The sequence below is a fragment of the Phyllobates terribilis genome, unplaced genomic scaffold (assembly GCF_046119375.1).
Source record: "Phyllobates terribilis strain yellow unplaced genomic scaffold, ASM4611937v1 Scaffold_5__5_contigs__length_657084704, whole genome shotgun sequence".
Lineage (NCBI taxonomy): Eukaryota > Metazoa > Chordata > Amphibia > Anura > Dendrobatidae > Phyllobates > Phyllobates terribilis.
The window spans coordinates 23,865,555-23,880,096 of NW_027362765.1; the positions used below are offsets into that span (position 1 = coordinate 23,865,555).

Consider the following 14,542-nt stretch of genomic DNA (forward strand, 5'->3'; position numbering starts at 1 on the left):
TTGCTTGTATAGATTGGATGGGTTGTTACCAGCATCTGGTGAGAATTTCCTGTCAATAGCACCTTTAGAAATAGATTTAAAAAAAATGGGGCCATATTCAATACTTATTTCACCCACTGTACATACACACGTGGCTCCGCTCCGTACACCTCGTACCCACGCGGCTCCGCTCTGTACACCTCGTACCCACGCGGCTCCGCTCTGTACACCTCGTACACGCGCGGCTCCGCTCAGTACGCCTCGTACACGCTCGGCTCCGCTCCGTACACCTCGTACACACGCGGCTCTGCTCCGTACACCTCGTACACACGCGGCTCCGCTCAGTACGCCTCGTACACGCTCGGCTCCGCTCCGTACACCTCGTACACACGCGGCTCCGCTCCGTACGCCTCATACACGCGCGGCTCCGCTCCGTACGCCTCGTACACGCGCGGCTCCGCTCCGTACGCCTCGTACACGCGCGGCTCCGCTCCGTACGCCTCGTACACGCGCGGCTCCGTACGCCTCGTACACGCTGGGCTCCGCTCCGTACGCCTCGTACACGCTGGGCTCCGCTCCGTACGCCTCGTACACGCGGGGCTCTGCTCCGTACGCCTCGTACACGCGCGGCTCCGCTCCGTACGCCTCGTACACGCGCGGCTCCGCTCCGTACACCTCGTAGACGCGCGGCTCCGCTCCGTACACCTCGTACACACGCGGCTCCGCTCCGTACACCTCGTACACACGCGGCTCTGCTACATTCACACTGTAAACCCCTCCTGACCCCACACACAAACTTCCCCTCATCCAGCACCATGACAACCAGCACAGCAGAGTCCTGCATCCACTGAGGCCCCTGATCATGTGACCCCTGACTCCTCCCCTCCTGTGACCTCATCACAGGTCCTGTAAGTAGGGAACAATACATTAAAGCTATATATTGTAGGTTGCTGCAGTTGGCTGCTCCGCTGTGATCTGTTGTCTTGAGGAGAGCGCGTGACTGGAGAAGGGACGGTGAGAAGACGGCGGAAGGTTCGTGCCACAGAGAAGTTGGAATACCGGTGGGGATAGAGGAAACGAGCGGTGAGAAGGCCGAGGGGCCGCCCCTCTGTGCGTACAGAATCACTGTGTGCTGGAATTCAGTGGTTTGGATGTTATCTTGACCCCTTCCCGACCTCGGATGTACTGGTACGGTCTATTTAGGGTGCGGGTGTATGAACCCTGACCTTATGTTCTATAAAGCCGACATCCGCCTCTAACAGCAGCGATCAGAGCTAAGCCCGTCACCCAGTAAATGTCCGTGTATAAGTGAGCAGGATGCCATTATCATAAGTGGTTTCACGATTGTTCAATTTTTTTTTTTTCGAACATCAAATGTACACTGATGAGCAAAAGGGTAACAATGTTTTGAACTTTTGACTTTCAGGCTCCATATCTCACCATTCACTACGGCTTCAAACATGAGACTACCATCATTTTCTTGATAATCATCTTGGCTATCTCATACATAAGTTTGACCTGCAACTCTTTAGCATATTACTTATGCAGATTCTTGTCATCTCACTGCATTATTACTGTTTTGCTCCTGGTATTGTGCCTGGATGTCCACCTCTTGGCTTTTGAAAGGATGGACGGACTTCATTTCGTATACTTCTTCCAACTGTCATGGCACTCACATGATGCAGTTTGGCAATTTTCTTGGCCGAAAGATTGCCATCGGTGAGCTGGATGATGCTGTTTCTCTTTTCTTGGGAAATCTTCTTCATGGTCGCTCCTCGATTTGAACCAGTGACCTTTCACTTGGGAATCATCCTAATAACACATTGAGCTATTAGAGAATGTGAGAACAGGTTGTATTTTGTGGTATACAGGAAGAAAAAGATTTTTCCACCACCCGGAGCAAAACGGTAACAATGAAGTAACATGACAAGAATCTGCATAACTAATCATATGCAAGTCAAATTTATGTGTGAGATAGCCAAGATGATTGTCTATAAAATTATGGTAGTCTCACGCTTGAAGAAGTAGTGGATGGTTAGATATGGAGCCTGAAATTCAAAGTTCAAAACATTGTTACCCTTTTGGTTATCTATGTATGTGTAAGTATTAATTTTGGCTCCAGTATTGTCATTGTTCCAATGCCCTGTTTATTTTGATGCTCTGACTTTTGGCAATTCGGCAAAGCTGGCAAATTTAAATTTCAAAAGATTCGCTCATTGCTTGATTATTTGTGTGAAAAAAGTAAAGAATCAATGTATTTTGTTGCAGAAGAGAAGGTTACAATATATTTCTCCATGGAGGAGTGGGAGTATTTAGAAAAACACAAAGATCTGTACAAGGTGGTTATGGTGGAGGATCCCCAGCCCCTCACATCACCAGGTAATAGACAGGACTAAATACACATGGCCTATAATTATCTGTATGTAAAGAATGAATTCAGTCCCTGTATGTGTTTCCTCCAGTTCTATCCAGTAACAGGACAACACCAGAGAGATGTCCCCATCCTCTTCTTCCACAGGACTGTAAACAAGAAAGTCCCAATATTCCTCAGGATCATCAGGTAGATGGAAAGAAGGTGTCATGAGATCTCCCCTATGATGTGTAGACGGCTGTGAAAGTCTTGTGTTATCCACCAGTATTACAGATGCTTCTCACAAAATTAGAATATCATCAAAAACTTAATTCATTTCAGTTCTTCAATACAAAAAGTGAAACTCATATATTATATACAGTCATTACAAACAGAGTGATCTATTTCAAGTGTTTATTTCAGTTAATGTTGATGATTATTATGGATTAGAGCCAATGAAAACATAAAAGTTATTATCTCAGTAAATTAGAATAATTAACAAAAAAAACACCTGCAAAGGCTTCCTAAGAATTTAAAAAGGTCCCTTAGTCTGTTTTCAGTAGGCTCCACAATCATGGGGAAGACTGCTGACTTGACAGATGTCCAGAAGGCAGTCATTGACACACTCCACAAGGAGGGTAAGCCACAAAAGGTCATTGCTAAAGAAGCTGGCTGTTTACAGAGTGCTGTATCCAAGCTTATTAATGGAAAGTTGAGTGGAAGGAAAAAGTGTGATAGAAAAAGGTGCACAAGCAACCGGGATAACCGCAGCCTTGAAAGGATTGTTAAGAAAAGGCCATTCAAAAATTTGGGGGAGATTCACAAGGAGTGGACTGCTGGTGCAGTCATTGCTTCAAGAGCCACCACACACAGACGTATCCAGGACATGGGCTACGAGTGTCACATTCCTTGTGTCACGCCACTCATGACCAATAGACAACGCCAGAAGCGTCTTACCTGGGTCAAGGAGAAAAAGACCCGGACTGTTGCTCAGTGGTCCAAGGTGTTGTTTTCAGATTAACGTAAATTTTGCATTTCATTTGGAAATCAAGGTCCAAGAGTCTGGAGGAAGAGTGGAGAGGCCACAATCCAAGGTGCTTGAGGTCTAGTGTGAAGTTTCCACAATCAGTGATGGTTTGGGGAGCCATGTCATCTTCTGGTGTAGGTCCACTGTGTTTTATCAAGACCAAAATCAGCGCAGCCGTCTATCAGGAAATTTTAGAGCACTTCATGCTTCCCTCTGCCGACAAGCTTTTTGGAGATGGAAATTTCATTCTCCAGCTGGACTTGGCACCTGTCCACACTGCCAAAAGTACCAATACCTGGTTTAAAAACAACACTATCACTGTGCTTGATTGGCCAGCAAACTCGCCTGACCTTAACCCCATAGAGAATCTCTGGGGTATTGTCAAGAGGAAGATGAGACACCAGACCCAACAATGCAGATGAGCTGAAGGCTGCTATCAAAGCAACCTGGGCTTCCATAACACCTTAGCAGTGCCACAGGCTGATCGCCACCATGCCACGCCGCATTGATGCAGTAATTGATGCAAAAGGAGCCCCGACCAAGTATTGAGTGCATTTACTGAACATACATTTCAGTAGGCCAACATTTCGGATTTTAAAAACATTTTTCAAGCTGTTGTTATTAAGTATTCTAATTTACTGAGATGACTTTTGTGTTTTCGTTGGCTGTAAGCCATAATCATCAACATTAACAGAACTAAACACTTGAAATAGATCACTCTGTGTGTAATGACTCGATATAATATATGAGTTTCACTTTTTGTATTGAAGAACTGAAATAAATTAACTTTTAGAGGATATTCTAACTTTGTGTGACTCACCTATATATGTTTTATACTTGTGTAATGAGAACGGTGGAGATGGCAGGATTAGAGCTGATCATAGATGTGACTTCTCCATCTGTCTGTGACTTTTACAATATTTGTTTCAGGGTAAAGATCTGACCCATGAGCGGTGTAAAGAGGAGATTCCTACAGATAACTGCCCAGGTGAGTAGTAACCACTAGATGCACAGATATTCATTAGTCACTGGCTGCTACATTTTTTTTTTATGTTCTGTTGTCTGTCAGGTTTTCAGTTGTATTTTCTTCCACCACAGTGGTGCTTGTGAACCCTTCAGAATTGTCCATATTTCTGCAAAAATTTTACTTAAAACTATTTAATATTTTCACACAAAGGGTACGGCCCCACTATCAGTATTTGGTCAGTATTCGGTCAGTATTTTTTCTCAGGAGTGGGAGCCAAAACCAGGTGAGGAACAATCAGAGAAAAGGTATAATAGAAACAAGTCACCTATTCTGCATTTATCACCCACTCCTGGTTTTAGCTCCCACACCTGAGAAAAAATACTGACCGAATACTGATAGTGGGGCTGTGGCCAAACCCTAAAAGTATATAAACAGAGCCAAATGTGGAAAATGATCAAATATCAGATGGCTGTGAGTTTTTCAAAAGTATATGATTTGAAGATGAAATTAGGGTCTGGTGTTCTCAATCAATGGGATGAAAATAATAATAATAATTTTTATTTTTATAGCGCCAACATATTCCGCAGCACTTTACAAATTTTAGGGGGGACTTATACAGACAATACAGAATAAGCATATCTCATATCGAAAGGAGTGAGGGCCCTGCTCGCAAGCTTACAGTCTGAGGAAATGGGGGAGACACAAAAGGTAGAATGTACATATATTGTATAATGCAGCCTTGATATACTAAATAGGATAAATAATAATACATGGACTGGTCACCTGCCAGTATGTGTACAGTCCTGACCGAGGCTATTAAGTGCATGGTTGGTATGAACCTGAAATTGGAGAAGATTTTAATATGGGGGAAAACTGGGACGGACAGATAGTGTCTGGAGGCGATACGCCAGTCTAAAGAAATGGGTTTTTAGGGTCCGCTTGAAACTGTGGGTATTGGGAATTAATCGAACTGTCCTGGGTAGTGCATTCCAAAGAATTGGCGCAGCACGCGAGAAATCTTGGAGACGGGAGTGGAAAGTTCGGATTATGGAGGATTTTAATTTTAAGTCATTGGCAGAACGGGGGGCACGTGTAGGGTGGTAGACTGAGACAAGGGAGGAGATGTAGGGGGGTACTGAAGCATGGAGCGCTTTGTGCGTAAGCGTGATAAGTTTAAATTGAATTCTATATTGGATGAGCAACCAATGCAATGACTGGCACAGGGAAGAGGCATCGGTGTAGCGGTTGGTGAGGAATATGATCCTGGCTGCTGCGTTAAGGACGGATTGGAGAGGGGAGAGTTTAGTAAGAGGGAGCCCGATAAGTAGAGAGTTGCAGTAGTCCAGACGAGAGTGAATAAGAGCTACAGTAAGAGTTTTTGCCGAGTCAAAGGTGAGAAAAGTCCTGATTCTTGAGATGTTTTTGAGGTGTAGATGACCTGAACGAGCGAGTGATTTGATTTGAGGAGTGAAGGAAAGATCTGAATCAAAAATGACCCCAAGACAGCGGGCTTGTTGCTGGGGAGTAATGGTTGAGCCACAAACGGAAATGGCAATATCGGGCACAGGTAGGTTAGTGAAGGGAGGAAATACGAATAGTTCAGCTTTTGACAGATTCAGTTTTAGACAGAGGGAGGACATAATGTTAGACACAGCAGAAAGACAATCACTGGTCTTTTGTAGTAATGCAGGGGTGATGTCTGGAGCAGAGGTGTATAATTGGGTGTCATCAGCATAGAGATGGTACTGAAAACCGAATCTGCTGATTGTTTGTCCAATGGGAGCAATGTATAAGGAGAAAAGAAGGGGGCCTAGGACTGATCCTTGAGGAACCCCGACAGTATACAGTACAGACCAAAAGTTTGGACACACCTTCTCATTTAAAGATTTTTCTGTGTTTTCATGACTATGAAAATTGTACATTTACACTGAAGGCATCAAAACTATGAATTAACACGTGGAATTACATACTTAGCAAAAAAGTGTAAAACAACTGAAAATATGTCTTATATTCTAGGTTCTTCAAAATAGCCACCTTTTGCTTTGATGACTGCTTTGCACACTCTAGGCATTCTCTTGATGAGCTTCAAGAGGTAGTCACCGGAATTGGTTTTCACTTCACAGGTGTGCCCTGTCAGGTCTAATAAGTGGGATTTCTTGCCTTATAAATGGGGTTGGGACCATCAGTTGTGTTGTGCAGAAGTCAGGTGGATACACAGCTGATAGTCCTACTGAATAGACTGTTAGCTGCTTTTTTTCTTGCCATAATACAAATTCTAAGTAAAGAAAAAAGAGTGGCCATCATTACTTTAAGAAATGAAGGTCAGTCAGTCCGAAAAATTGGGCAAACTTTGAAAATGTCCCCAAGTGCAGTTGCAAAAACCATCAAGCGCTACAAAGAAACTGGCTCACATGAGGACCGCCCCAGGAAAGGAAGACCAAGAGTCACCTCTGCTTCTGAGGATAAGTTTATCCGAGTCACCAGCCTCAGAAATCACAGGTTAATAGCAGCTCAGATTAGAGACCAGGTCAATGCCACACAGAGTTCTAGCAGCAGACACATCTCTACAACAACTGTTAAGAGGAGACTTTGTGCAGCAGGCCTTCATGGTAAAATAGCTGCTAGGAAACCGCTGCTAAGGACAGGCAACAAGCAGTAGAGACTTGTTTGGGCTAAAGAACACAAGGAATGGACATTAGATCAGTGGAAATCTGTGCTTTGGTCTGATGAGTCCAAATTTGAGATCTTTGGTTCCAACCACCGTGTCTTTGTGCGACGCAGAAAAGGTGAACGGATGGACTCTACATGCCTGGTTCCCACCGTGAAGCATGGAGGAGGTGTGATGGTGTGGGGGTGCTTTGCTGGTGACACTGTTGGGGATTTATTCAAAATTGAAGGCATACTGAACCAGCATGGCTACCACAGCATCTTCCAGCGGCATGCTATTCCATTCGGTTTGCGTTTAGTTGGACCATCATTTATTTTTCAACAGGGCAGTGACCCCAAACACACCTCCAGGCTGTGTAAGGGCTATTTGACCAAGAGGGAGAGTGATGGAGTGCTACGCCAGATGACCTGGCCTCCACAGTCACCAGACCTGAACCCAATCGAGATGGTTTGGGGTGAGCTGGACCCCAGAGTGAAGGCAAAAGGTCCAACAAGTGCTAAGCATCTCTGGGAACTCCTTCAAGATTGTTGGAAGACCATTTCCGGTGACTACCTCTTGAAGCTCATCAAGAGAATGCCAACAGTGTGCAAAGCCGTCATCAAAGCAAAAGGTGGCTACTTTGAAGAACCTAGAATATAAGACATATTTTCAGTTGTTTTACACTTTTTTGTTAAGTATATAATTCCTCATGTGTTAATTCATAGTTTTGATGCCTTCAGTGTGAATGTACAATTTTCATAGTCATGAAAATACAGAAAAATCTTTAAATGAGAAGGTGTGTCCTAACTTTTGGTCTGTACTGTAGCTGATAGTAAATCATTAGAGACTTTAGTGAAGGCAGTTTCAGTAGAATGTAAAGAGTGGAAACCAGACTGTAAAGGGTCAAGAAGAGAGTTGTCTGAGAGATAGCGGATTAGACGGGAATGGACCAGGCGTTCCAGGAATTTAAAGATAAAGGGAAGATTGGAAACAGGTCTGTATTTGGCCGTGAAAATCAGTCAAAATCAAGATATTTTATATAAATAACAGGGAACTATAAAAGTCTGATTTTCACAACACATGGATGTACATTACCATTCAAAAGTTTGGGGTCACCCAGACAATTTTGTGTTTTCCATGAAAACTTATACTTTTATTTATCAAATGAGTTGCAAAATGAATAGAAAATATAGTCCAGATATTGACAAGGTTAGAAATAATGATTTTTATTTGAAAGAATAATTTTCTCCATCAATTTTTGCTTTCGTCAAAGAATGCTCCCTTTGCAGCAATTCCAGCATTGCAGACCTTTGGCATTCTAGCTGTTAATTTGCTGAGGTAATCTTGAGAAATTTCACCCCATGCTTCCTGAAGCCCCTCCCACAAGTTGGATTGGCTTGATGGCCACTTTTTGCATACCGTACGGTCAAGCTGCTCCCACAACAGCTCAATGGGGTTGAGATCTGGTGACTGCGCTGGCCACTCCATTACCGATAGAATACCAGCTGCCTGCTTCTTCCCTAAATAGTTCATGCATAATTTGGAGGTGTGCTTTGGGTCATTGTCCTGTTGTAGGATGAAATTGGCTCCAATCAAGCGCTGTCCACAGAGTATGGCATGGCGTTGCAAAATGGAGTGATAGCCTTCCTTATTCAAAATCCCATTTACCTTGTACAAATCTCCCACTTTACCAGCACCAAAGCAACCCCAGACCATCACATTACCTCCACCATGCTTGACAGATGGTGTCAGGCACTCTTCCAGCAGCTTTTCAGTTGTTCTGCTTTTCACAAATGTTCTTCTGTGTGATCCAAACACCTCAAACTTTGATTCGTCTGTCCATAAAACTTTTTTCCAATCTTCCTCTGTCCAATGTCTGTGTTCTTTTGCCCATATTAATCTTTTCCTTTTATTAGCCAGTCTCAGATATGGCTTTTTCTTTGCCCTGAAGGCCAGCATCCCGGAGTCGCCTCTTCACTCTAGACGTTGACACTGGCATTTTGCGTGTACTGTTTAATGAAGCTGCCAGTTGAGGAGCTGTGAGGCGTCTATTTCTCAAACTAGAGACTCTAATGTACTTGTCTTGTTGCTCAGTTGTGCAGCGGGGCCTCCCAATTCTCTTTCTACTCTGGTTAGAGCCTGTTTGTGCTCTCCTCTGAAGGGATTAGTACACACCATTGTAGGAAATCTGCAGTTTCTTGGCAACTTCTCCCATGGAATAGCCTTAATTTCTAAGAACAAGAATAGACTGTCGAGTTTGACATGACAGTTCTCTTTTTCTGGCCATTTTGAGAGTTTCATAGAACAAATAAATGTAATGCTCCAGATTCTCAACTAGCTCAAAGGAAGGTCAATTTTATAGCTTCTCAAATCAGCCAAACCGTTTTCAGCTGGGCTAACATACTTGTGCAAGGGTTTTCTAGGGTTTTCTAAACATCCATTAGCCTTCTTACCCATTTAGCAAACACTATGTACCATTAAAACACTGGAGTGGTGGTTGTTGGAAATGGGCCTCTATACACCTATGTAGATGTTTCAATAAAAACAAGACGTTTGCAGCTAGTATAGTCATTTACCACATTAACAATGTATAGAGTGTATTTCTGATTCATTTAATGTTAGCTTCATTGAAAAAAATGTGCTTTTCTTTCAAAAATAATGAAATTTCTAAATGACCCCAAACTTTTGAACGGTAGTATATATCATGGCATGAACAAAGACTATTTCTGAGGACCTTGGAAGAAAAGTTGTTGATGCTTATCAGGCTGGAAAAGGTTAAAAAAATATCTTTAAAGAGTTTCGCCTCCACCAACCCTTAGTCAGACAGATTGTGTACAAATGATGGGAATTGAAGACTATTATTACTGTCCCCAGGAATGGTTGACCAACACATATTACGCAAGGCATATAATAGTTGGCAAGATCACAAAGGAACTCAAGATGTCCTCTGAGCAACTAAAGGCCTATGTCACATTAGCTAATGGTTCACCATTAGGAGGACGCTGAACAATAATATTAGTATGGAAGTGTTGCCAGTAGAAAGCCACTGCTCAACAAAAGAATCTTGCCTGGACAAGACAGAAGGCTATTAGAACAATGTTTTGATTTAACTTATGTTTTTGATTTAAAGGGAAGGTGCCATCAAAAAAAATTCACAACAATTGAAAAAATGTAAAGTATTAATGTTTTAATTTTTTTTTTTTTAAATATTATGATTTACTTTTAATGAAGTAAAATATGAAAAATAATTTTAAAAGGTTTGTTATTGTCATTTTTAAACACTAGGAGGAGCAACTGCTGAAATTTGCCCTGAAAACCTAGTGTACAACTAGCTCACATTACAACTGCAGTAAATGTGGGTGGGGTCTGAACACGTGTGTGATGTCCTCCCCTCCTCCCCTTCTGGGTGTTTGTAACAGGATAAAGGAGGATGAAGTTTAGGATCACAGTGCGGAGCTATTTTGTTGGTGACTGCCAGTAATACTGACAAGTAGAGTGTCATCGAGGACGGCCGGAAGCACCGATTCTGTTAGATTGTGTTGCTCGCTGTATCATAAGCTGGGGTTAGATACGTGGAGTGTATCATGTTCACGATTAGATACGCTTAGAGTAAAGGCCCCGTCACACTTAGCGACGCTGCAACGATCCCGACAACAATACGACCTGTCAGGGATCGTTGCTGTGTCGCTATGTGGTCGCTGGTGAGCTGTCAAACAGGCAGGCTCACCAACGATCAGGGGAGCAGCGACATCGTGGAAAGAATCTTTCCACGATGTTCTGCTCCTGGTTACGAGCCTGCTGAAGCAGGAGCAGGCTGGTAACTATGGTAAACATTGGGTTACTAGGGGCACACGCGCTCCTAGTAGCCCGTTGTTTATCATGGTTACCACTCTGCTACAGTGAGCGGGAGGTTACCGCTCACCGTAGCAGGCTCGTAACCATGATAAACAGCGGGTTACTAGGTGCGCGTGTGCCCCTAGTATCCCGATGTTTACCATAGTTACCAGCCTGATCGCTGCTCCCACTGGTCACACACAGCGATGTGTGCTGACCAGCGGGAGAGCAACGATTAAAAAATGGTCCAGGACACTTTGCAGCGATCAGCGACCTCACAGTTGGGGCCTGATCGTTGCAAAGTGTCACACATAGCGACATCGCTGGTGAGGTCGCTGTTGCGTCACCAAAACCGTGACACAGCAGCGATCTCGCTAGCGATCTCGCTATGTGAGACGGGGGCTTAACACACTGAGATTAGATACAGGGCTAAGTGTAGTGTATTACATGATGGGATTAGATATTGGGCTCAGTGGAGTGTATCACACAGGATGGGATTAGATACGCAGTATGTAATGTGTGATCCTGCTCTGTCCACTATATTACTACTCCCATAGAAGTAGACAGAGCAAGGTAACATATTACACTGGGCGGCACGGTGGCGCAGTGGTCAGCACTGCAGCCTTGCAGCGCTGGGGTCCTGGGTTCAAATCCCACCAAAGACAACATCTGCAAGGAGTTTGTATGTTCTCCCCTGTTTGCGTGGGTTTCCTCCGGGTTCTCCGATTTCCTCCCACACTCCAAAGACATATAGGGAATCTAGATTGTGACTGATAGGGAATCTAGATTGTGAGCCCCAATGGGGACAGCATGATAATGTATGTAAAGCGCTGTGGAATATGTTAGCGCTATATAAAAATAAAGATTATTATTATTATTATTATTATTACACCACTGCTCCCATAGAAGTGAACGGAGCGGAGGTCACACATTTCACTGCTCCCATAGAAGTAGACAGAGTGAGGTAACACATTACACCACTGCTCCCATAGAAGTCGACAGAGCAAAGTTACACATTAAACCACTGTGTAACCCTGCTCTGTCCACTTCTATGGGAGAAGTGGTGCTATAGAATAAACGTCCTGTAGATATATAATTTCACAAGCCCCCCTACATACAATAAACCTGCACCCTATAGTGCCTTTCATGTGCCACTTAAGGGTGTTTACCCTAATAAATAAAAAAAAATGATGTGGGTTCCCCATTATTTTTGGTAACCAGCCAAGGTAAAGCAGACAGCTGTAGGCTTATATTATCAGGCTGGAAAGGTCTCTGGTTATTGGGCCCTTCCTAGCCTAAAAATATCAGCTCACAACCGCCCCAGAATTGGCGCATCACATTAGATACGGCAATTGCCCTGGTGTGGTGACAATCGGGGATAGTTGGGATTGATGACAACTGTGAATTTTCAAAAATCCCATCTGGCATCAAGCCCTGTGGTTAGTAGTGGAGAGGCAACTATCAGACACCCCCATTACTAACCCAATAATGAAAAAAAAAATACACAGAAAAATAAATTTTATTTGAATAAAGACTCCCCGACACTGTCCCTGGTTCACCAGTTTATTTTTGAAAAAAAAAAAAAATCCCATGCATGTCCGCCGTAGTCCATGGCGCTCCCCGAATCTGACGTCCAAAGGCTTTGGAGCCTTGTTCAGAGAACAACCCTCCAAAGGCTGTAGCAGCCACTCTGGGTCCCGTTGCGCTCCGCAAGACCTGGTGGCTGTGATGAGCAGTGACATCAGTAACTACACCTCTCTTCAGAGTAGTCGAGTCCTCTGTATAATGGCCCCATATAGTGCCCCACAGTGTAATGGGCATACACAGTGCCCCACAGTATAATAGGCACACACAGTGCCCCACAGTATAATGGCCCCACATAATGCACCATAGTATAATGGCCCCATATAGTGCCCCACAGTACAGGGTGGTCCAAAAGTAGGTGGACAGAAAGTGTAATAAGGTTATGAAGGGGGAGATTTATCAAACATGGTGTAAAGTGAAACTGGCTCAGTTGCCCTTAGCAACCAATCAGATTCCACTTTTCATTCCTCACAGACTCTTTGGAAAATGAAAGGTGGAATCTGATTGGTTGCTAAGGGCAACTGAGCCAGTTTCACAGATCTAGTTTTCACAGATAGATCTCCCCCAAATCTGTTTTCTTTTCAGATAATTCAGATAACACATAATGGCAAATAATTTAAATACAGATCAAAGAAAATGGATTTTAACAGAGTATTGGAAATCTCAAAATGATGAAACCGTTAGAGCAAATTGGTTTGAAACATTTGGTACTCAAGCCCCAAAGAGACAAACCATTTACCGCATTCGTGACAAATTCAGTGCCACTGGCTCAATCCATAATGCTCCAAAAACTGGTCGATCCAAAACAGTCTGTACAGAAGATAATAACTTGTTGCTGAAACATTTGTTCAGAGTCCAAAAAAGTCCACCAGAAGAGCCTCTTTGGAATTGGGAATTTCACGACCTTCTATCATGCGAATCCTGAAATCTATTGGGTGGAAAGCTTATCATCCACATCTAATTCATGGTTTATTGGAGGATGATCCAGACAGGCGGCTGCAATTTAGTGTTTGATAAATCTCCCCCTTCATAACCTTATTACACTTTCTGTCCACCTACTTTTGGACCACCCTGTATAATGGCCACATATAGTGCCCCACAGTATAATGGCCTCATATAGTGCCCCACAGTATAATGGCCCCATATAGTGCCCCACAGTATAATGGCCCCATATAGTGCCCCACAGTATAATAGACCTATATAATCTTGGTATATGCTCCCCCCCCCCATCCTGGTATATGGCCCCCCCATTTTGGTATATGGCCCTCCATCCTGGGTTTATGGCCCGCCATCCTGGGTTTGTGGCCCGCCATCCTGGGTATATGGCCACCCCATGCTGGGTATATGGCCCTCCATTCTGGGTATATGGCCCTTCATCCTGGGTATATGGCCCTCATCCTGGGTATACGGCCCTCATCCTGGGTACTGTATTTTGGGATTATAAAACGCATCGGTTTATAAGACGCACCTCAAATTTTGGGGAGAATAGGAAAAAAATGTTTTTTTTTATAAACCAGTGCATGTTATAATCAGCTTACCTTGGGGGGCCGAGGCGTTGGTGGAGCGGGGTCCCAGGTGGCAGGGTCGAGGCAGGACAGGGTGTTCGGAGGCAGGGGTCGGGAGATCACTGCTGCCGGGATATCGCTGCTGCTGGGAGCTTCTGCCTACCGGTAGATCACTGCTGTCCCGGGACCTTCGGCCTTCCTCCAGAGGCAGGAGTCGGAAGATGGCTGCGGGCCCCATCCTTGTAGTAGGTGTTCGGTGGTACAGGGGCTCTGCCGACATTTTGTAAACGCCGGTGCCCCACACCTTCCATACTTTCCCATGTGGTGTTCTCTGGGAAAATGGCCGTCGGATGTGGCGCATGCTCAGATTGAGATCTCAGCATCGAGATCTCAATTGCGCATGCGCCGCCTCTGGGGGCCATTTTCTCGGAGACCGCGCATAGGAAAGTATGGAAGGTGCGGGGCTCCGTCTTTGACAAAATGTCGGCGGAGCCCCCGAACACCTACTACAAGCATGGGGCCCACAGCCATCTTCCAACTCCTGCCTCTGCCAGAAGGCAGAAGCTCCCAGCAGCAGCGACCCAGTAGGCGCATTCGGATTATACAGTTAGGATTAGGAGATGCACCCCCATTTTTCCCCCAAATTTGG

At 44.3% G+C, this 14,542-nt stretch overlaps 1 protein-coding gene across 1 annotated transcript in view; it reads left to right on the forward strand.

The window, feature by feature from the left end:
* The first annotated feature begins 855 nt into the window (after positions 1–855).
* Positions 856–14,542, forward strand: part of LOC141271392 (uncharacterized) — a 115,879-nt gene continuing 102,192 nt past the window's right edge. Inside the window, exons 1-4 of the mRNA XM_073681483.1 lie at positions 856–1,062; positions 2,248–2,358; positions 2,442–2,539; positions 4,287–4,344. Coding sequence (XP_073537584.1) covers positions 2,274–2,358; positions 2,442–2,539; positions 4,287–4,344 — 241 coding nt within the window. The 5' untranslated portion in view covers positions 856–1,062; positions 2,248–2,273. The remainder of the gene's footprint in view (positions 1,063–2,247; positions 2,359–2,441; positions 2,540–4,286; positions 4,345–14,542) is intronic.